Source organism: Carassius auratus, unplaced genomic scaffold, assembly GCF_003368295.1.
Source record: "Carassius auratus strain Wakin unplaced genomic scaffold, ASM336829v1 scaf_tig00014984, whole genome shotgun sequence".
Lineage (NCBI taxonomy): Eukaryota > Metazoa > Chordata > Actinopteri > Cypriniformes > Cyprinidae > Carassius > Carassius auratus.
The window spans coordinates 55,153-79,447 of NW_020524533.1; the positions used below are offsets into that span (position 1 = coordinate 55,153).

Genomic DNA, 24,295 nt, shown 5'->3' on the forward strand with positions numbered 1-24,295 from the left:
TAAAAACTCACCCGCTAGTAGCTTTGTAGTGACTTTTAGACCTTGATTAGCTTGTTCGTGTGTGTTTGATTAGGGTTGGAAATAAACTCTGAGTTTGGCTCTCCAGGAATGATGTTGGCTGCCCCTGGAATAAGTTAAATGAGGAATTTCTGGAATACTCAATGATGAAATTAATTTCTTGCAAAGGTGTATAAAATAAAAAGGCAGTCGGGTCACTATAGACCCATAGTGTACTATCGCATTGGGCTAAGAAAACTGGTTGTTTGTACATCAGCTCAACACATCTCTGAAAATCAAAAACAACACAGCACTATACATTACCATCTGTGATTGTCTCTTGTTGTCTTATAGAGGTAAAGACATCTGAGATAAAGGAAGAAAAAAAGAAAGAATACTGGTTAATTAAAACATTGTAAATTGTGCAATGTTTAAAACAGAATATTCTGTCGGAAATATTAAACTCTCAGCTCTTCAGCACATTAAAGCCACAGTTTAAGCATCTGAATGAAGTGTGTCACACATTAAGGGATTCATTTAAAGCTGTTACTCCCCAGAAAATAATCAATTGCATTGTAGGATCATTAGATCTGTGCAGGTCCAAAATAAAGAAATAAATAAATGCTTATTAAGCATTTTAGTTGATTTTGGATAGAACTTAAACAGTAAAATATTCAGACCAGAAACACCTTATCAAATTAGTCATTATATTTGTTAAACTAACACATTGTGGGCCTGTTTTTGTTGCATTCACAAAAAATAAGCCACAACCAATAAAACTGATCAGACTTACACAGCATAACAAAGAAGATAGTCTGTGCTCTTGTAAAACCTGTTATAAAATACGAAGGGCAAAACAAAATTGGATTCAGTTGCAATGTTGAGATTGTGACATTAATAATATCAATGCAGTTTCTGTCATAATTTTTAGGGCAGAGAGAACGTCTCGGTTACGTACGTAACCCTCGTTCCCTGATGGAGGGAACGGAGACGTTATGTCGACCGACAAATGGGTCTCACTTGGGAGGCCAATCATCTCTGATTTTAAGAGAAAACGCCAATGAAATTGGCAAGTGGATTAACACACCTGAGCCACTCCCCGTGCCAGCGGGTATAAATAGGGCGACAGGTGCATCCACTCATTAGGTTTTACGCTGAGGAGCCGAGAACGTGTCCCGGCAACAGCGAATGGTTCAAGGTTGTGGCATGGGGACATAACGTCTCCGTTCCCTCCATCAGGGAACGAGGGTTACGTACGTAACCGAGACGTTCCCTATCTGTCGGTCACTACGAGTTATGTCGACCGACAAATGGGGTCCTATGGAAAACGCCATAACCTGAACCTCGTCACAACCCTGAGGCGCTGCAATTGTTGACAAGCCTTGGCGTGCCACAAAAGCTACGCTTAAGGTCGTAACCTTCCCAAAGCCCCAGCGCAAATTCACTGACCTTGGTACCGAAGGGGCCAAAGGGTGAGTACATCGCTGCTGGAGAAGGCCATGCTGCTGTTCCGCCCACATAAAGTAAATGGAAGGGATTTCAACCTTCAGTGAAAGATTGCTTCAAATCTTCCCTATTTGTTCTTTCAGCTGGCAAGACAATGGGGAAGCGAGCCTTTAGGAAAGGTCGCTACGGAGACCACATCCTACCCGTAGGGAGGTGACATGTGGATATACCGATATGGACTGACCCAGGGGGCAGTACTACATATGGAAAGGGTCTCTGAGGCAGGTCCTACCTTGGAGTAGGGATGGAACGGCTGCCAGAAGAGACTGACAGAGCAATCTGTCAAGGGAAGACACAGGTTTGCCAAGAGGGAAACCTTACCGTGGAAGAATACACATATGGGATTACCCGTAGGGAACCCAGCCATATGGACACCTAGCCCAGTACAGGGGCTGACCGGCTCAGGGCATGCTAACGCCAGTACTGGGCCTGGCGACAGACTGCTCCGCCAAGTCTGACGCCGAGGGTGCTGGAGGATGCTCGACCAGGGTACGCCAACCGGGGAACTCTACTGGGAGAAGAAGGCGCTCACATCCCCGTGTTAGGGGGAATGGCGCAGCAAGCGAGACACCCAGCCAGCCCTTCCCGCCAATTACCTGTTACCCAACACACGGGAGGAAACTGGCTCTACACGGAGGTTGTAAAACCTCGCAAAGGTGTTAGGTGTCGCCCAGCCCGCAGCTCGACAAATGTCTGCCAGAGAGGCGCCGTGCGCCAACGCATAGGAGGAGGCCACACTCCGTGTGGAGTGGGCCCTCACCCCCAGGGGGCACAGCTCGCCTTGGGAATGGTAAGCCAAGGCGATGGCGTCCACTATCCAGTGGGCCAGCCTCTGCTTAGAGACAGCCTTCCCCTTCTGCTGACCTCCAAAGCAGACCAGGAGCTGCTCAGAGCTTCTGAAGCTCTGGGTGCGGTCCACGTATATGCGAAGCACTCTTACGGGACACAGCAACGACAAGGCTCGATCTGCCTCCTCCAGGGGCAGCGCTTGCAGGTTCACCACCTGGTCTCGGAAGGGAGTGGTGGGAACCTTGGGCACGTATCCAGGCCGGGGTCTCAGGACAACGTGAGAGTAGGCCGGCCCGAACACAAGGCACTCTTCACTTACCGAAAATGCTTGGAGGTCCCCGACCCTCTTGATGGAAGTGAGCGCGATCAGGAGCGCTGTCTTGAGAGACAGGAACTTCAGCTCAACCGAATCCAGCGGCTCAAAGGGACCCCTCTGAAGTCCCGCCAAGGCAATAGAGAGGTCCCAGGAGGGAATCAGGGGTGTCCTAGGAGGATGTAACCTTCTGGCACCCCTCAGGAACCTAACGATCAGGTCATGCCTCCCCAGGGACCGGCCGTCCACTGCATCGTGATGTGCTGCAATGGCAGCCACATACACCTTCAAGGTGGAGGGTGACAGCCCACGCTCCAGCCTACCTTGCAGGAAAGAAAGCACGACTCTGACCGGGCATCTCCGGGGGTCTTCCCGGTGAGAAGAACACCAATTCGTGAACAGACTCCACTTCAGAGCATAGGCCTGCCTCGTAGAAGGGGCTCTAGCCTGAGTGATAGTGTCTACCACCGCTGGGGGCAGATCACTTAGGTCTGCCGCGTCCCGTCTAGAAGCCACACATGGAGGTTCCAGAGATCTGGGTGCGGGTGCCAAATGGTGCCAGGCCCCTGAGAGAGAAGGTCTCTCCTCAGGGGGATGCGCCAGGGAGGGGCTGTCACGAGGAGCATGAGTTCCGAAAACCAGGTCCGGGTGGGCCAGTGAGGCGCAACCAACAGGACCTGTTCCTCGTCCTCCCTGACCTTGCACAGTGTCTGTGCGAGCAGGCTCACTGGGGGAACGCATACTTGCGTAAAGCCAGAGGCCAGCTGTGTGCCAGCGCATCTGTGCCCAGGGGGGCCTGGGACAGGGAATAGTACAGCTGGCAGTGGGAGGACTCGTGGGAAGCAAACAGGTCTACCTGGGCTTCCCCGAATCGACTCCAGATCAGCTGGACCGTCTGGGGATGGAGTCGCCATTCCCCGGGGAAAGTGAGCTGTCGTGAGAGCACGCTGGCTGCACGATTGAGCTCCCCCGGGATGTGGACAGCACGCAGCGACTTGAGCCACGTCTGACTCCAGAGGAGGAGATGACGGGCGAGTTGAGACATGCGACGTGATCGTAAACCGCCCTGTCGGTTGATGTACGAAACAGCCGCAGTGTTGTCCGTGCGGACCAACACGTGCTTGTCCAGCACTAGCGGATGAAACCGTCGCAAAGCTAGATGCACTGCCAGCAACTCCAGGCAGTTGATGTGCCACAGCAGTCGAGGTCCTGTCCAGGACCCTGAAGCTGCCTGCCCGTTGCATGTCGCGCCCCAGCCCGAGTTGGAGGCATCTGTTGTGACAACAACGTGCCGGGACACTTGTTCTAAGGGCACGCCGGCCCGTAGAAAAGCAAGGTCCGACCAAGGACTGAATAGGCGGCGACACATCAGTGTGATGGTGACACGATGTGTACCGCGGCGCCATGCCCATCTCGGGACTCGGGAGTGTAACTAGTGCTGAAGTGGTCTCATATGAAGCAACCCGAGCAGCGTGACTGCGGCTGCGGATGCCATATGCCCCAGGAGCCTCTGAAAGTGTTTCAGCGGTACCACTGTCCTGCCTCTGAAGGAACTCAGGCAGTTCAGCACTGAGTGGGCACGCTCGCTGGTGAGACGTGCCATCATACTCACCGAGTCTAACTCCATACCGAGATAAGAGATTCTCTGCACAGGGGAGAGCTTGCTCTTCTCCCGGTTGACCTGAAGCCCCAACTGACTGAGGTGCCGAAGCACGAAGTCCCTGTGATCGCACAACTCTTCTCGGGACCGGGCCATAATGAGCCAGTCGTCGAGATAGTTGAGGATCCTGATGCCCACTTCCCAAAGTGGGGCAAGGGCGCCCTCCGCGACCTTCATGAAGACACGGGGGGACAGGGAGAGCCCGAAGGGGAGGACCTTGTACTGCCATGCCTGACCCTCGGAAGCAAAGCGCAGGAACGGTCTGTGACGAGGGAGGATAGAGACATGAAAGTACGCGTCTTTCAGGTCGATCGCTGCAAACCAGTCCTGGGGCTGGACGCATTTGATAACGCGTTTCTGCGTCAACATCCTGAACGGGAGCTTGTGTAGGGCCCGATTCAAGACTCGCAGAACCAGGATAGGTCGAAGGCCACCGCTTTTCTTGGGCACGATGAAGTAAGGGCAGTAAAGCCCCGTCCTCATCTCGGCTGGAGGGACCGGCTCGATTGCATCCTTCGCCAGGAGGACAGCAATCTCCTCGCGCAAGACAGGGGCGTCCTGGACTGCCACCGAAGTCTCGAGCATGCCATTGAACTTGGGGGGTCGCCGGGCGAACTGAATCGCATAGCCGAGTCGAACCGTCCGGATGAGCCAGCGTGACGGGTTGGGCAGCGCAAGCCACGCTCCCAGATACCGTACAAGTGGCACCAAAGGGACAGTCGACATACCCGCAGTGGTGCAGCGATGGGGAGTCGTGCCGGAAGGCCCAGAAGGCACTGCGTCCTGGGTCATCGCAACCACACTCCCCGTGTTCCCGGAGGAACTGGCCAGAGACGCGTGGAGAGGCGTTGCGTCTCCAAACCGCGACCTCTTGGCCGCTGGCGAAAGGGGGCGTCGTGGGTGAGAATGAGGAAGCTGTGCGTCGCTCATTGTCAGCCCACAAGCCTTGCAACTCGGAGGAAGGAGAAATTGCTCTTCCAATGAAAATGTGGGTGCCACTGGCCGTTCGACCAGCGGCGGAACAGAACCAGAAGATTCTCCAACCGGCCCTCCTCCGGGGGAGGGAGTGGCGCTCTCTCCGCCATCTCCTGAAGAGCAGTTCTCCGCATCTCCGAGTTGCCCGTGTCGACTTCCTCGAGGACTTTGCAGCCGGGAGTGAGACGGGGGGCGCCGCTCTCCTGCGCGGGGCTCGACGCGCCGGCCTCGAAGAACTCTCAGCACGGGGCAGAGCTGGTGTGGAGGACGCAGGGGGGCGCCCTCGGCAACGAGCAGGCTGAGGCACTGCCTGCGACGGAATGGTGGCAACCAGAGGATCACGTCGTGGCAAGATGTGCTGTATGGCCTCAGTCTGCTGTTGTTCTGTCAGGAACTACTGGGCACAGCCCCTGACAGCGTCGCCACACAGGACAGCCTGGGACATGGGAGCATCGAGAAAATGCACTTTGTCAATGTCTCTCATACAGACCAGGCTGAGCCTGAAACGGCACTACTGGACCACCAGAGTGGACATCGCTTACCCGAGGGCCTGCGTTGTGACTTCCGTCACCCAGAAGGGGGAGGTCAGTCGCCATGCGCAGCTCCTGCATCAACCTCGGGTTGGACCTACCCTCGTGCATTTGTTAAAGCCTTGGCTTGTTGGGTTTGCAGGATAGCCATGGCATGCAAAGCAGAGACAGCTTGGCCCGCAGCACTGTAAGCCTTGGTAGCGGGCGCGGACTATCCCTCCCAGTGGCGGCGTTTTGCGGACACAAGTGCACCGCAATCGCACTCTCCTGCTGGGGAATGTCAACACACCCCTAGCTGCCTCGCCATCGAGGGTAGTGAGGACGGAGGAATGAAATGAGCTGCTTCCGGCCGTAAAAGGGGCCATCCACGACTACATCACTTCCCCATGCACATCCGGAAAGAAAGGAACCAGAGTAAAACGCGGTTGTGAGTCGCGCTCCACACCGAGAACCAATCAAACAGCCATGAGCACTCAGGGCTGGCGGTGCATTCACCTCCATCCTGATGCTCACAGCTGCCCGGGCAAGCATGGCTGTCGACTCTGGGTCCAATTCGGCAGTGGCGACAACACCCGAGGGGGGCAGCCCCGCCGAATCTTCATCCACAGAGGTCGATAACCCATCCCCCGATGCTGCAATTGACATCTGATCTCCGGCGGCAAACTGAATGACCCGCTGGGACTGCCATAAGACAGCCCAGCAAAATCACCCAGCAGCTGCACAGGACAAACACTGCGGAAGGGGTAAGAGGTCCGTGGGGCGTGGCCCGGCGGAGAAGCTCTCACGGTCACCTTCAAATCTCCCAGAGCACTAGCCGGCGGTCCTCTGCTCGAGACAGAGAAACCAGAACGGGTAGTGACAGAGGGGTCTGCTCCCTTCCCTTTAAGAAAGGGGAGACGCGATCACAGCGTTGCCATGGTCACACACGCAGTGCGTGCATGAACCATCCACGAACGCGCCTTCGTGCTGAATGCCCAGACACGGAAGAGAGCGAACGTGGCCGTTGTCAGAGAACAGGAAACGACCGCATCCAGAAGGACGCGGACGAAACGGCGTCTTGAAAAAGATGCGAATCGTCCGCGATTTGCTCTTTTAGGAAATCTGCTCTCTTAGTTGAAGCGCCCAGGGGAATCGCTGAAAGGGACACCGCTGTTTGCGCCGTACCGCCAACCAGAACAGCTTCCCGACACAGCAGATGAATGGCTTTGTGGAGTATAACGGCTTTCATACAACCACTCGGCTCCGAAGCAAAAATCTAATGAGTGGATGCACCTGTCGCCCTATTTATACCCGCTGGCACGGGGAGTGGCTCAGGTGTGTTAATCCACTTGCCAATTTCATTGGCGTTTTCTCTTAAAATCAGAGATGATTGGCCTCCCAAGTGAGACCCATTTGTCGGTCGACATAACTCGTAGTGACCGACAGATAGGGAACCACTTCTTCAATATACTCACCTTTATGAAAAGAAGACGCCATTGTCAATTTTGGCTGACCAGTGTGTTTTATCTCTTTATCTAAAATAAATAAATTAATAAATAAAAATCAGAGGACATTCCCTCATTAGAGATTAAAGAGGGGAAACGAATAAATTTTAATTATCAAATAAAACACTGTTTCTAGTTGAAAATAAACCTGAACTGCAACTTTCATTCCCAGACTTTTCAGGGCCAGTCCTGCCATGCAGTCAGTTTCACTGGTTAAGGTAAGGGTCAGGTGTGGGGTAGGTTTAGGGGGTTAGCATAGTGTAGGAAATCAACACTGGTTTGTAGTTTTACCGTTTATTGAAATTAATTTACTTGTTATTTACCTTATAGCAACTAATAAATTGAAAGCCACACAAATATTTTATTTCCGCATTGCAAAATAATTATAACCATTATTAAAACTAGCCGTTAACAGCTAGGCCTATTGATCTAAATGGTATGGGTTTGTAAAGAACTGCCTGAAATTGTTTGTGACAGTTCACTCTCTCAATGAAGCAGATTCTTATAACAGAATTAGACACTATTTAAAACAAAACAAAACTGTCAACTTCGATATTAAGAACTTTATATTACCTTTGATATAAAGAATAAAACTCTAACACATTCATCCATTAAGTACACATGATGCAGTATAATTGTTTTGAAAATGATGATGATAGTTCATCATCATAATGAATACCAGAGATTAGGCTAGATGATCTGTAAATGAGGATTTCCTCACAAACAGCTAATAAAGATGAAAACTAAAAGCAATTTATACTTAAGTATTTCAAGAGCGTCTTACCTGGTGTACGTTTTTCTTGATTTGATATTCACCCGACAATGTTGAAAATGTTTGCTTCAGAAATTTATATGGCCTTTTTATGAATCTATTTGACTCTTTTATGAATCTTTTATGAATCACATTTTGTAGCCTCCTCCTGCTCAAATTAAAATTTGTATTCAAATGTATGCACAAAGTCAGAACACACACCAAGATGATTTTATATGAAACCAACAGGAATACAAAGACCAGTTTGGCTCATTTCCTTTACAACAGCTCCACATCCATCTTCAATGACTTCAGCTAGAAAAGTGATCAAAAACTGGTCTTCATAAAAACACTGAACCAATTTATTTATTTATTTTGAAAACACCAGGAGATATATCAAGATACCAAGAGTCCAAGTCTTTGCAGATGATCACATTATATGTGAATAATCTTAATTATCATTGATTTGATTTGAATGTGAATTTCACTCTGTTTATAATCCAAAGTGATCATAAGAAGACTTGATAAACCACTGTAGTTGTACATTTTACTTTGACACTATACAGTTTTGTGATTTTTAATGCATTAAACCTTTGGACCCAGATCTTCACCTTTTACTGGAGAAAAACCTTATCATTTTATTTCCATTCTGCTCAGACTAGATAAACACAGATATGCCCACTACTTTACATCTTGCATCAAAGATGCAAATCCACCCAGGAATAGAAGAATGTTTGACGTCATTTGATCAAACATTAACCGTTTATGATTTACCAATAGTTTCTCAATAATTGCAAAGAATCAGACAGTACTGTGTACAGTTTTTTGGTAAGTATTATAAATTTTTTATCAAATTTAATACGAGAAAATTATTGGCCATCTAATCTTTTACATTTTAAAAAGTTAACATCACTGAATACTAGGTGTGTAATGGTACACGTAGTACCAAATATTTTTGGTTCGGGTCTTTTGATGTACAGAACAAATAGATCATTTTTCCACTGGGAAATTCAAACAATAAATGGCATTTTGGCAGTCTTTATTGTGGCATGACAGATCACTGTATCTGTTGCTGCTTCTGGGATGGTACAGAAACATGCTGGTATAAACACAAGCATCCACCAGAGTGGTCCCGATTTCCTCCGGTTCCCGAGTCTGATCGAACGGGCCACAGACTTGTGCAGTGTAATGGGATCATTTCAAATGGCAGAGTGGAACACGAGTGAACATTATCTTTCCTTCCTCTGTACTAATACTTTTAATGTGAATAAACATAAATTAACATCTCATGCCTCACACTGTTAAACCTTCCCAGACATTTTTACAGTAATATATTAGCAACACTGTTGCCGTCTGGTTACTGTAGGTCAAACATCTACACTAAAACCTTGCCCTGTAAATTAAGAGTAAAATACTGGCAACACTGTTGCTAGCAAGTCACTGTTAATTGTGCAGTTATTTTCTGCAGTCTACTTTACCGTATTCTACTGTAAAAAATACCATGGGCTAAATTAAAACTAATTTCATTTTTTAGGAACTGACTTCCTTAAATTAGCAAACTACTATTAAGTTTATAAACTAATATTTTTATCATGAACATTAATACATTTAACATATTTCACTTAAGTCAACTTAGAAATAATAAATCTTAAAGCAGAAATAACTGAATGAAACACGATCATTCAAATATCAAAATTGTATTTCTTGAAGACAACAGAAAGATACTTAATTTCAGCATTTACTCTCATTTTATTGAGTTCAAATCGCTGTTAGGTTTCAAAACTAATTTACAGTTTATTAGTTTGTGGTTGCATCTTCTGATCGTATGTTTAACCTTTTCAATGCCACAGAAAAACCCTGTAGTGTCCACATAGAAAGACAAAAAAGTTTAAAATCTAAGTAATGCATATATATATATTTTTTTTTAACTCAAGTTCCATTTGTCACACAAAGACACCAAGAACCAGCATATTAATCTAAAAAATGGCAGTCTTTAGTTGGACTCTTGACCCGTGACTTTTTAACATTAGCTTTTGTTTGGTTGCTGTAACTGAGATATTACACCTAGAGAAGCCAAGAGAAAAGTTGATTGAGTGGTGTTGGTTATGTTTTTACATAATCATTATTTAAGTCACTGAACTCATTTAGAGCCTTATCTCACACATTATTTTATGTATAACCTAAAGGATTTTCATATTATATACATATATTTTTAATTGTTCAGATAAAAAAAAGTGGAGACAGAAGAGAAGGCACATGGTGACATCAAGAACCAGCTTATGAATCTCAGTAACAATGACTAACAGCTTATTCAGATAAATATATATATTTTTTTCTTTGACCAGAGTAGCTTTTTAAAAATGTCTGATTACACAAAAAATTCCAGATTTATATTGTGCAATCACAGAATGGCTATAATGGATAAGATAACTATAATGTTAAAAAGTCAAGGGCCCAGAGCCCAACTAAACATTCACCACTGTAATGGTAACCTAAAATTTCTTCCTTCAGTGATTCTGTTTGTTAATATCTGGGGCCTGTACCATCTCTCCAATCCGGCTTTGTTGGTACCATGATGCTGTTCATCAACTTTCTTTGTCAATTCAGGCTTTGATCCTGAGTTTGTGGAGCGCGTGCACATGAATGTGTGACATCACTGGCGAACAGCCAATCAAGAGGCTTGCAACACAAAGCATGTTTGATTTACTTCTCCCGAGAGACCCAGCGAGATTCAAAACTAAAGGTTAAAGGTTTTGCTAAAGGTTAAGAGATTGAAAAATATGACAAATTTAAATGTCATATGAAAAATGAAGGAGGACTAATAAAATAAATGATCTTGCTCTATCAGTGTAGTCACAAGTGGAACTTAGTTTATACATTTGAAAACATATAGTGATAGAGACTTGAACATGTAAGTTTTTAAAATAGTTCAATCTTTTGATACTACAGCTTATTTATATTACATGATCTGTATACATTAATATTTATTTAAAATAATTAATAATAACTGTTAAACTAAAATTGCTTGTGTGTAAGAGATAAATTATAATATGAATCACAATAATTAAATAAATCATAAAATGACTCAGTTATTATCATTAAAGCCAGACTTATATATATATATATATATATATATATATATATATATATATATATATATATATATATATATATATATATATATATATATATATATGTATATATATATTTTATTTTATTTTATTTAATTTCTTTTTTTTTAAGCATAAGTGACCTTTAATTTGGAGCAAGATAAACTGGAGTGACTTTGTGTCAGACATGTGTCACTTCTCTCACATCTGATTGGTTCACCTTCAGTCTGAGATCTCTAACCCAGAACATAACCTGCCCCGGAGCAGGTTAGCCATGCAGCGTAAGATACCATGACAACAAACACCGATTAAAGCCGAGCTACTTTCATAGTACCTAAAATCCAAGGTTGGCGGAAACTAAGCTGAAACATAGCTGGCTAGCCACCTAATCCAGCTTCATGGTACAGGCCCCTGGTGTCTTCAATAAATTAACACAGAAACTAGTTGACAATACAGATGCCATCAGTTTTCTAATGAATTATTTGTCACTGAGTCTGTGTTGCTGATGCAAAGTAGGCCTTTCCTTACTAAACACCAAGTAACTAAACTAGGATACGTTTATGAGACATCCACTTATGAGAATTACACTTACTATTCTAAAACCATGGTTGATTTTCATGAGGGCAATGTTGTCAAACACTTAATCAAGCTGCAATAGACATTGTAGCTCTGCCCCTTTTCAGCGGTGTACATTTTCTCCTGTCTTCCATTTGTATTTCCACAGCCCAAAAATAAGTTTGTACAAATTTCCCTGGTCTACTGACATTTGTTATGACATTCCCTTCAAATATTACAATGATAACTGTTGTTAACTCTACAATATGTAAATCAACTTCACCAGCCAATTACTCTTAAACAGTGATGCTATAGAGCCACTGCAACAACAACAAAAAGTAAAAAAACAGAATTCTAAAGATAAATGTTTAGAAAGAGCTCATGCAAATATAATTACCTGCAGATAATGCATGCTCAGTATGATGACATGACATTTGTTTGTTATTTAAAAGTACAGGTGCTGGCCATAGAATTAGAATATCATCAAAAAGTTGATTTATTTCACTAATTCCATTCAAAAAGTGAAACTTGTATATTATATTAATTCATTACACACAGACTGATATATTTCAAATGTTTATTTATTTTAATTTTGATGATTATAACTGACAACTAAGGAAAATCCCAAATTCAGTATCTCAGAAAATTAGAATATTACTTAAGACCAATACAAAGAAAGGATTTTTAGAAATCTTGGATTTCTCGACTGAAAAGTATGAGCATGTACAGCGGTGGTCTTACATGGTGTAGAGGAGGCAAACTTTTCAACATTTAATTATATGGTACACATGGACATTACTAGCACGCATGCAGTATCCTTCAGAAATTTAGACAATATTACTAGAATCACCAGAAACATGTTTTTTTGTTTATTTTTTTTTTTGCCCAAAGATTATATTCTAATCTGCAGATCTGCTCATTCACAGCACCACACCAATAAATTACCAGCTTTGGTTGACTACAATGTTACGGTTATAAAGACCAAGATATCTGAAATAAATTATAATGAATACAAGATAATTAACATAATACAAAGTAATATGAAATAAACCTTAGTCAAGGTAGTGCCATATTTATTTTTTCATGAAAACAAGGTACAAGTACAGCATGTTTAATAAATTGTTCAGCTGGAAAACATATTTTCAAAGTCCCTTTTAATATACAAAAAGGCTTTTAACACAGTTCTGTATTTAAAGTCATATGAGCATTGGTATTTTATTTAAAGCATTTATTCAATAATTAATATTAGGTTTATATACAGTAAACAAAGCTTTTATGTTAAGAAAACTAAATTTATTTAGTAAGATTTTTCAAGGTGAAAAGGTTGCCCTCTTTTTTTGCCATTATTAGTCAGCTCTACTAAGTACACTAGTAATATATTTATTTAATATAGCATTAACAAAAAAGAAGTGAGACTAACATTCAAAAACATTAATTATGCTTTGTATTTCTGTATATTATTGACACTTTTGCAGTACTTTTTTACTTCTTGAACATAATGCTGTAGTCCTGTTGTTTGATACTGCAAAGATATCTGAAGAACTTCCTGTACTGCTGCCTGACCTGGACAAGAATGAGACGAGAGGAGCTGAGTGACTTACAAAACTCATGAACAAAAATGAAGTTCCCTTTTGAAAAGCATTTTGGGAACTCTGTTTACTCCCAATTCTGACGCCTGATTTGTTAATGGTTCATGTAGCTGCATGAACAAATAGAATTTTATTCTTTCAAAGTGGGTAGGATCAACTGCATATGCAAGTCAGTACTGAGTGCCATTTCATCAGAATCTTTTTCCTTTTCATCTCTTGGATCTTTACTGTCTACCTACCTTTTATAACCCAGAGGTCCCTGCCCTTCAGGTGTGGATTTTGTCCAGCTAGTCATCCTGTGTCCCTGCTAGTGGTCAAGGATATTTTTGAAGAGGGTCTGACTGATTCCAGGCCTGTTGTGCTCATGCTTCCATTAGGACTCTCATATCAGGCTCCCTGGAGCTCGGCTCATGGAGCACTCTCTCATTCACCCATTCTTAAGCACAGTGCTATTGGAAATTGTTCCCCAAAATGTTGTTCACACAATGTGAGAGAGCATTTTGAGATGGAATGCTTTGGTTACAATGTAACCTTGGATTCCTGAGATAATATGAATGAGTACGGGAAAATTGTCTACAATACTATGAAGCTGCGAGCAAGTCAATGCAGTTGGTCATCAGTCGAAAGATTCTGAAATGACACGCAGTGCCAGCTTTATATATGCAGTTGGCCCCACCCATTTTACTGGGCAGAAATGCCATGTTTATGTCCAGCTACATGAACTTTAACAAATCAGGTTTCAGTTTTCAGAGGAAATAGAATTTATCCCAAAGGATGTTTCATGCAATTTCATTCATTTGGTTACATTAGCAACTGGAGCATTGCATTTTTTTTTTTTTTTTACATTAAAAAGGTAAACAGAAAGGTTTTTTTAACGACTAGATTTTAATTTTGAGAAGTAAATACTGCTGCTTTACTTTTCTTTCATTTACTGTCTGTGGTACAAATGAAATGATTTATTATTAAGTAGGATGGAAACATGTCTAACTTTATTATTGAGGACACAGTAGATCAGGAAGATGAAGGTTCCCTGCTGGGAGTTCAAGATTAGGAAGAGGATCTCCAACACCTTATTGCAATTAGTGAAGAAACCCAGAATCCAGGAGCAACCAAGAACCACAAACTGCCCCAGTGTTTTAAACACCATAACCCTGCAGAGAAACAGAGAAAGTTAATGTCCTCATTTTCTATATGTTATTTTTATAGAGTTATTAAATCATAAATGTTTGTTACTTGGTTTGTTTCATCTGTGAGACTTCGGCATTGAGATTTTTTAGAGTTGAGTTTAAACTGATGATGATTTTGATGAAGAGAATCATGTTTGACTGCAGAGCAAAAAATATATATAAAAATAATAATATGTGTAGCACAGTGCATTGGACATACAGTATATATATATATATATATATATATATATATATATATATATATATATATACACATACATACATACATACATACACACACACACACACACACACACACACACACACACACACACACACACACACACAGAGTACATTCAGAAATTACATAAATGTTGCTATGTTGCAGCCTGAGATTACAATTGTTTAAATTAATTTGTTTTCTAATGAATCTACACTCCGTACAGCATAATGACAAAGATAAAACAGAATTTTAGGAATGTTTGTAAGTTTATTAAAGAGAGAAAACAATCAAATATCACATTTACATAAGTGTTCAGACCCTTTGCAACAACACTTGAAATTTAGCTCAGGTGCCTCCCATTTCTCTTGATAATTTGTTTAGATGTTTCTACACCTTGATTGGAGTCAACCTGTGGTAATTGAAATTGATTTTACATGATTTGTAAGGCACACACCTCTCTATAAAATGACTCACACCTGACAATGCATATCAGAGCGAGAATCAAGCCATGAGGTCAAAGGAACTGCCTGCAGAGCTCAGAGACAGGATCGCATCCAGCCATAGATCTGGGGAAGGTTGCAAAATAATTTCTGTAGCACTGATGATTCAGAAACATTGCCAAGCTACGAAACCTGTTACCTGTTTCTGATGCAAAAAAAGAAAAAAAAGAAAAGCTAGTTCATGCATTCATAACCTCTAGACTGGACTATTGTAATGCACTTCTAGGTGGTTGTCCTGCTTCGTCAATAAACAAGCTACAGGTAGTCCAAAATACAGCAGCTAGAGTCCTTACGAGGTCAAGAAAATATGATCATATTAGCCCAATTTTACAGTCTCTGCACTGGCTACCTATTAAGTTCCGTATCAGTTACAAATGATCATTACTTACCTATAAGGCCCTAAATGGTTTAGCTCCTGCGTACCTAACTAGCCTTCTACCACGCTACAACCCATCACGCACCCTAAGGTAAAAAAACGCTGGACTTTTGGTAGTTCCTAGGATAGCAAAGTCCACTAAAGGAGGTAGAGCTTTCTCACATTTGGCTCCCAAACTCTGGAATAGCCTTCCTGATAATGTTCGAGTTCAGACACACTCTCTCTGTTTAAATCTAGATTAAAAACGCATCTCTTTCGGCAAGTATTCGAATAATGCAATTCATATTTTGTGACTGCAGTCGTATCTGATTAAACGTGCATTCTTATTCTTTAGCTTGGGTTAAAATAATTAATTTTACTTTGTTGGAACAGCAGCTACACTAATGATGTCTCTATTTGTTTCTCTGTTTTATCGGATGGTCACTATAGTTGAGCTCCATGATCATATGTAGATGAGAGAAACCTACAGAAGAATAAACATCACTGCAACACTTCACCGATCTGGGCTTTATGGCAGTGGCCAAACTCAATCCTCTACTCACTGAAGAGATATGAAAACAGACTTGGACTTTGTACAAAAAAAAAAAAAAAGAAAAAGAAAAACCCAACAACATCTAAAGGACCCTCAGACTCTGAGAAGATAATCTGGTCTGATGAACCTCAATTCTAAGCATCATCTGAAAACAACTTGCGTCAATGACAATGACACCAACCTAAAGAACGAAGAAGTACTTGCACACTCTGGACTTATTTGCTTATCACCTGCAGAGTACCATCCCAAAAGTAAAGCATGCTGTTAACATCCTCATACTGTGGGGGAGTTTTTCAGTGACAGGGACTGGGAGACTGGTCAGGGTTGAGGGAAAGCTGAATGAAGCAAAGTACAGAGATATCTTCATTGAACCTGTTCCACAATGCTCAGGACCTCAGACTGGGCTGAAGCCTCACCTTCCAACATGACAATGACCTTAAGCACACAGCCAATGGCAACACAGGAGAGGCTTAGGAACAACTCGGTGAATGTCTTGGAGTGGCCCATCCATAGCCCTGACTCGAACCCTATCGAACATCTCTGAAGAGACCTAAAAAATGGCTGTCCATAAAGGTCCCCATCCAAGCTGACCAAGCTTGAGAAGATTTGCAAAAAAGAAATGGCAGAAAATCCCCCAATCCAGGTGTGTAAAGCTGGTTGTGTCATACCCAAGAAGACGCAAGGCTGTAATTGGTGCCAAAGGTGCTTCAACTAAGTACAGGGTATGAATACTTATGTAAATGTGACATTTCAGTTTTTTCTTTTTAAGAAATTAAAAGACATTTCTTAAATTCTTTCATTATGAGGTATGGAGTGCACAGTTAATGAGAAAAAAAATATTTAAACAAATGTAGAATCAGGCTGCAGCATAGCAAAATTGAAAAAAGTGAAGAGGGTCTGAATAATTTCTGAATGCACTCTTCACACACATATATAATTTTATTGTTTTATATCTAATACAAACTCATTAGCAATGCTTTTACCATTAGTATCATGCAAACAGGTCCCAGAAATCTTGAAATGAAGCCTTTATCTATTTTCATCCAGCACCTATTTGGGGGGAGATACATAAAATAATCAACAAACAAACATGGGTAAAGATGATGAGCAATGAGTCACTCAATTTAAACTCACTTTTCACTTCCATATCCATTTGGATCCACCACAACAGACACAGCCACCACAGCCAGAGCAACCAAATATCCAAGCACACACAGGAATCTACTGCTAAGAACCTTTCTATTAATGGAGCTGATCTGTGATAGGTTCTTCACACAGATGAAGAGCAGCACAGCTTCAATGAACATCCACACAAAGCCGGAGAGAAAGAGGAAGTGCAGAAGGCCTGAGATCACGGCACACAACACCTGGAGATCATGAGAGAGGGTTATGATGATTCTCAGTGAGGCTGTGTTGAGCTGTAGGGCTCCTTCATCATTCTCACCTTCTGACGCTGTATGAGATTCAAGAACTGCTGTGTGAGCAGGAACAGAAGGTGAGCCAGCAGAAGACTGATGCAGATGTTGATTCGAGCCACGTTATTCACTCCAGGGCTCCACTGACAAAGGGCAAAGGTCAACAGGGCTAAAGTGAAGAACACCAGCCCCACGATCACACACACCAAATTCAACAGCTCCAGCAGTGGGTCACTCTGTGAAAACATGTCAGAAGACATGAGCGCCAAATCTGTGCTGTTCTTCAGTGTTCACTAGAAATGTTCAGTACCTCTGGTGCGCGGCTGGTTTGCATGATGATAGCGAATGTGGACAGATGATCACAGGAACACACAGTGTAGCTGCTGTTGGTCTCTAAAACAGAACAACCATCTACAATCCACTCGCTGATATTCCAGTACACACAGGACAGAGAACCACTGGGATCAAATTCCTGCAAAATAAAGAAGGAACATAATATATCATAAAAGTGAATAAGTATTGAATAAGTATTTTCAGATTTTTCATTATTTCTCAAGTTGGACAAACACATTTCAGTCTCTCACTCTGATGTGTCTGAAGGTGAAGTTGACTGGTTTGGTGAGTTTAGTGTAGTTGGTTTTGGGAAGAGTAACTGAGATCACAGTGGACATCATGGTTTTAAACATGTCTTCTGGTGTGTTGAAGAAGTCTGGCTTCAGTAGATTCTCCATCGTGACGTAGCTCATGAAAGCAACAGCAGCTGATCCTGAGTTACAGAAACACATAAATACCATTTCATATAAAAACTTAAATTCAACTAAACATTAAATAACCTTAAGTAAATGTGATTTAGTTGTATATATATATATATATATACATACTTGTTTCAATGTTGTTCTTGGCAATACCAATGAGATCGATGTCCACAGAAGAATTTGTTGTGTTAAGTCTAGGGATTTTCTCTAGGGTTACCTGTTGTCCAACCATGAAGATTTCTACCTCTGATTAAAAAGTACAGATGTGTGAATGAAAATGTATTTACAATAAGGTCATCTGAAAAAAAAATATTTAAAAGTGTTTCTAGACTTAATCACATTAAGTCAGTAATTTCACTGTTTATTCATATTTATCTTTTTACTTACCCAAAGTATCAAGAGTAAAATTGACATAGTCACTTGTGTTTGTTGGTTTTACGAGCATGGACACAAGTTTCTCACTGGCTTTTAAAAAACGGTTTCCATCTGAAATCAGTTTGTCAGCTGATGATGACTCCGAAATCATGCCTGAAGTTTTGAGGACCACATTCAAAATGCTGGTCACATTCTATTTTATTGATCATATAAACAGGATTATTTGTAAAGCTTTGCTGCATGATAATTTCTTTGAGTGAAAAATAGTGATTATGTTGTCATATTTTCTTACTGTCAATGGAAGCACTTCTGCCGTCATGTTCTCTATATTGTCAAGAAGATCTTTACACCGCCCTGTGGTCTGAAATCACAAATTAGCTTTATAAATTAATTTGAAAGTGGACTATGGAGTATTTTGTGATTTTGGTAACGGTTTTAAAAATGAATTGTGTCTACAAAGTATATGCAAAGAACCAACAATAACAAAAATACAAAACAGTACACATTATACGGTTTTATTGTGCTGTTGTTTCAATTGATTAATATGAATCCAACCCTCCAATTACAATTTCAGAAATTAACACCCGAAACAACTTACCCTGCATTCTTCTAGCGGCATGTTGATCAGACCTGCAATGGCAATAGTCTTCATGAATTCATGATGACACTCAACTATATATTTCAATAGTTTTCTCATTTTAAATTTGGATAAGACAGAGATATTGCTTTTATGAGAAAAACAAAAACAGAAAGGAAGTCCTAAATAAAAACAAGATTATTTACATGTTTTTGCAAGCCCACTAAGGACTGGTGTTAGATGTTCCAAAATACTAAATATCAATTTTGGTGGTTTAAAATATGATGACTCAATAAAAAACATTTTGACCTTCAAAATAAACTCCAATGCTGCTCAACCCAAAACGGAACCACTAAATTTGCCAATTATTCATAAAACCATTTAAAAAGAAAGTTGAATCCTCTCCAAATACAGATTAAGTAACCATTATTTAGAAATAGAAAGAATACAGACAGACATATACAGAGCAATAGCATAGGATCTGTAGACTCGGTGAACTACAACAAATAGAGGACGAGAAACACTTTCTGCTGATTTGTCCTTAATATCACAATGTGAGGGGAACATTTGTCCCCAGATTTGAAGCACTGATTCCATCATGTACTGAACTCAGTGATACTGAGAAAATGCCCTTCATTTTTGAAGAAGATGAAAACAAATTTGCGTTAGCCATTCACACACTGTAAAACCCGACAAGTTAACTTAACTCAAACCGTTTGAGTAAACAGATTGCCTTGATTTAAACCATGTAAGTTTTAAAACTTTGCATTCAAGTAATTAAGTGATTAACTAAGTGCTGATTGAGAATTAGTGATGAACAGCTGCTGTTAACAAACAGAATCACTGAAGAAAAGAGAAACACAAGAACTACTACAACTGACTTCAGACACAGACTTAGATGAAATCAACTGAAATAAAATACATGAAATCTCTCAAGATCTGATTAAACAACCCCACAAACAGCATCACCAGCTCCACTTATTAATAACCAGACTGACTTTATTTCTGTCAGACGTCTACAGAAGATCTTATTGAGCATGAACTAAGGTTTAGATGTTGATTTATTGTTTCATTTGAAGTAACCATGTTAGAGATCAGTGTTTGCTTTAGTTGGGCTCTTGACCCTTGATTTCTGTCTTAGTCTTTTCTCTGGCTGTTATAACCGTGTGTTTCTAAAACACATTTGTTGTAACTCGAAAGCCCAGAAGAAATGCCATCAGGTGTTAACCTGTACCTAGATGTAGGTTGTTATGCTTTATATTGGTATAACAACCAATTATATATATAATTATGCAACTGCTAGGAGTCTAATCTCTGATGAAATATGGGTTGTGTAATTAAATTGAGCATAGTAAAAGTGATTCTTAGAGCCAGTGGTTCTGTAATAATCAGTTAATACAAAGACTTTCCAAACAGTTTGGTCTTCTCTGGTGTCAGTTAGTCACACACAGACATCAATAATCAGAATATGAACCTCAACAATGGTGACCATAAAAGAAAAAAAAAATGCTGCAGAGCATGCTGGGAGCTATGGATGAGTTTTGTACTACAATAGTACCCAGCATGCATTGCAGCATGTTTTTTTGTCACCATTGTTGAGGTTCATATTCTGATTATTGATGTCTGTGTGTGACGAGCTACTGGCATAGAAGACAAATGTATGTGTACAAAATGTTTATGAAATCATTTTTATATTAACTGATTATCACGGAATCACTGGCTCTTAGTGTCATTTTTATTAGGTCCACTTCTACTAATTACACATTTGTTTAATCAGAGATTAGACTCTGTATAGATCAAAATTTGTGAATAATAATGAAAAATTATCATCACAGCTATAATGTACAACAATCTACACGTAGGTACAGGTGAACACCTGATGGCTTTTCTTCTGGGCTTTTGAGTTACAACAAATGTGTTTTAGAAACACACAGTTATAACAGCCAAAGAAAAGACTAAGACAGAAATCAAGGGTCAAGAGCCCAACTAAAGCAGACACTGATCTCTAACATGGTTACTTCAAATGAAACAATAAATCAACATCTAAACCTTAGTTCATTCTCAATAAGATCTTCTGTAGACGTCTGACAGAAATAAAGTCAGTCTGGTTATTAATAAGTGGAGCTGCTGATGCTGTTTGTGGGGTTGTTTCATCAGATCTTGAGAGATTTCATGTATTTTATTTCAGTTGATTTCATCTAAGTCTGTGTCTGAAGTCAGTTGTAGTAGTTCTTGTGTTTCTCTTTTCTTCAGTGATTCTGTTTGTTAACAGCAGCTGTTCATCACTAATTCTCAATCAGCACTTTTAAACGCTTAATTACTTAATTGCAATGTATATCTTCTTTCAATGAACTCAACTGAATTAAGTTCAGAGTACTCATAACTGTTAGTTTTTTCAACTTAAATGGTTTAAGGCAATCAGTTTCCTCAAACGGTTTGAGTTAACATAACTTAAGGATATCTGTTTACTCAAACCGTTTGAGTTAAGTTTACTTGTCGGGTATTACAGTCAAGGCAATCGGTTTACTCAAACGATTTGAGTTAAGTTAACTTGTCGGGTTTTACAGTGCAATGTTAGGAGTTAAACAGGTTAACTCTAAAATGAATCACTTTATTTATTTAGACTCGTCTCATTTATCTGGTGTAATACAGTATTTTCTTACTTATTCTTGAGTAATGCTGGCTGGATAGTGTTGAATGCACTAGAAGTGGGTTTAATTTTCCTAAGGACTGGTACTACACATTTTACATTTTATGGATTTCTTCCATAATACGGGTACACTTTCCAAGCGCAAGCACAAATTAAAATAATAAATCACCCAGTAGATTTGATCAGCACAGCTTTGAAGAACTCCAGCACTGATGCCATCAGGGCCAGCAGATTTCTTCTTTTTAATTCTCCTTAACCTAATTCTTACTTGTTCCATCAATACGGCAAACTTAAAACTGAAGGGGGGTCTAAATAGGAGCTCAGCCATATACCATCCAGAGGGGAAATTTTAAAACACTAGATCCTCCATTAAATCTATTCCAACATATATGTTAATTTCATCCATCCCCATTTGACCACCAGAGGCAGAATATCCCTGTACTCTATTCCCATTACAATACATCCTGTTTAATTCATTCCATGCCTTTCTCACATTATTTTGTTTTAATTTTTGTTCCATTTTTAACTTCAAATACTCCTTCCCCTCCTTAATTTGAAACTTCTGTACTGTATTTTGCAGTATTAATATACTTAAACTATTTAAATTCAATTTTTAAGTGGGTGTTTCTGTAGTAAGATCAATTTCTTTTTCATGAGATTATTTCCTCTTTTTGACCTGGTCACATTTCTCCATGTCATAAACTCTAGGGGCAAGGCTTAGAAACCGGGGGGTTTTTAGGGGCATGATATTCAAATTATGTTAGTTTTAGCTGCCACATCAATCAATGCATGATCATTCGTATGATGGGAATTTTTGGCATATGAGTGTTTCATGAATCACACGATTAGAATGTCGTCGAAAACTTCATTTCCCTATCTGTCGGTCACTACGAGTTATGTCGACCGACAAATGGGGTCTCACTTGGGAGGCCAATCATCTCTGATTTTAAGAGAAAACGCCAATGAAATTGGCAAGTGGATTAACACACCTGAGCCACTCCCCGTGCCAGCGGGTATAAATAGGGCGACAGGTGCATCCACTCATTAGATTTTTGCTTCGGAGCCGAGTGGTTGTATGAAAGCCGTTATACTCCACAAAGCCATTCATCTGCTGTGTCGGGAAGCTGTTCTGGTTAGCGGTACGGCGCAAACAGCGGTGTCCCTTTCAGCGATTCCCCTGGGCGCTTCAACTAAGAGAGCAGATTTCCTAAAAGAGCAAATCGCGGACGATTCGCGTCTTTTTCAAGACGCCGTTTTGTCCGCGTCCTTCTGGATGCGGTCGTTTCCTGTTCTCTGACAACGGCCACGTTCGCTCTCTTCCGTGTCTGGGCATTCAGCACGCTGAAGGCGCGTTCGTGGATGGTTCATGCACGCACTGCGTGTGTGACCATGGCAACGCTGTGATCGCGTCTCCCCCTTCTTAAAGGGAAGGGAGCAGACCCCTCTGTCACTACCCGTTCTGGTTTCTCTGTCTCGAGCAGAGGACCGCCGGCTAGTGCTCTGGGAGATTTGAAGGTGACAGTGAGAGCTTCTCCGCCGGGCCACGCCCCACGGACCTCTTACCCCTTCCGCAGTGTTTGTCCTGTGGAGCTGCTGGGTGATTTTGCTGGGCTGTCTTATGGCAGTCCCAACGGGTCATTCAGTTTGCCGCCGGAGATCAGATGTCGATTGCAGCATCGGGGATGGGCTGTTGACCTCTGTGGATGAAGATTCGGCGGGGCTGCCCCCCTCGGGTGTTGTCGCCACTGCCGAATTGGACCCAGAGTTGACAGCCGTGCTTGCCCGGGCAGCTGTGAGCATCAGCATGGAGGTGAATGCACCGCCCAGCCCTGAGTGCTCATGGCTGTTTGATTGGTTCTCGGTGTGGAGCGCGACTCACAACCGCGTTTTACTCTGGTTCCTTTCTTCCCGGATGTGCATGGGGAAGTGATGTAGTCGTGGATGGCCCCTTTTACGGCCGGAAGCAGCTCATTTCGTTCCTCCGTCCTCACTACCCTCGATGGCGAGGCAGCTAGGGGTGTGTTGACATTCCCCAGCAGGAGAGTGCGATTGCGGTGCACTTGTGTCCGCAAAACGCCGCCACTGGGAGGGATAGTCCGCGCCCCTCACCCAAGGTCTGTAAGCTGTCGGCCGCGCTCGCTACCAAGGATTACAGTGCTGCGGGCCAAGCTGTCTCTGCTTTGCATGCCATGGCTATCCTGCAAACCCAACAAGCCAAGGCTTTAACAATGCACGAGGGTAGGACCAACCCGAGGTTGATGCAGGAGCTGCCCATGGCGACTGACCTCCCCCTTCTGGGTGACGGAAGTCACAACGCAGTCCCTCGGGTAGGCGATGTCCACTCTGGTGGTCCAGTAGTGCCGTTTCAGGTTCAGCCTGGTCTGTATGAGAGACATTGACAAAGTGCACTTTCTCGATGCTCCCATGTCCCAGGCTGTCCTGTCTGGCGACGCTGTCAGGGGCTGTG

General features: G+C 42.1%; 1 protein-coding gene and 1 long non-coding RNA gene across 2 annotated transcripts in view; both read right to left on the bottom strand.

Annotated features, from left to right (window-relative positions):
* Positions 1–790: 790 nt before the first annotated feature.
* On the bottom strand, positions 791–8,064 carry LOC113074521 (uncharacterized). The gene is made up of 3 exons (XR_003280661.1): positions 8,039–8,064; positions 7,225–7,284; positions 791–829 (listed from the first exon to the last, which is right to left on the bottom strand). It is a non-coding gene; the product is annotated as an uncharacterized LOC113074521 (long non-coding RNA).
* A 4,346-nt stretch (positions 8,065–12,410) lies between these two features.
* Positions 12,411–24,295, bottom strand: part of LOC113074516 (adhesion G protein-coupled receptor E3-like) — a 133,064-nt gene continuing 121,179 nt past the window's right edge. The window contains exons 19-30 of the mRNA XM_026247358.1: positions 19,200–19,231; positions 18,894–18,962; positions 18,614–18,794; positions 18,353–18,472; positions 18,056–18,237; positions 17,782–17,943; positions 17,501–17,707; positions 17,191–17,423; positions 17,040–17,106; positions 14,493–14,584; positions 14,248–14,410; positions 12,411–13,233 (exon numbers count right to left, since the gene is read on the bottom strand). Coding sequence (XP_026103143.1) covers positions 13,153–13,233; positions 14,248–14,410; positions 14,493–14,584; positions 17,040–17,106; positions 17,191–17,423; positions 17,501–17,707; positions 17,782–17,943; positions 18,056–18,237; positions 18,353–18,472; positions 18,614–18,794; positions 18,894–18,962; positions 19,200–19,231 — 1,589 coding nt within the window. The 3' untranslated portion in view covers positions 12,411–13,152. The remainder of the gene's footprint in view (positions 13,234–14,247; positions 14,411–14,492; positions 14,585–17,039; positions 17,107–17,190; positions 17,424–17,500; positions 17,708–17,781; positions 17,944–18,055; positions 18,238–18,352; positions 18,473–18,613; positions 18,795–18,893; positions 18,963–19,199; positions 19,232–24,295) is intronic.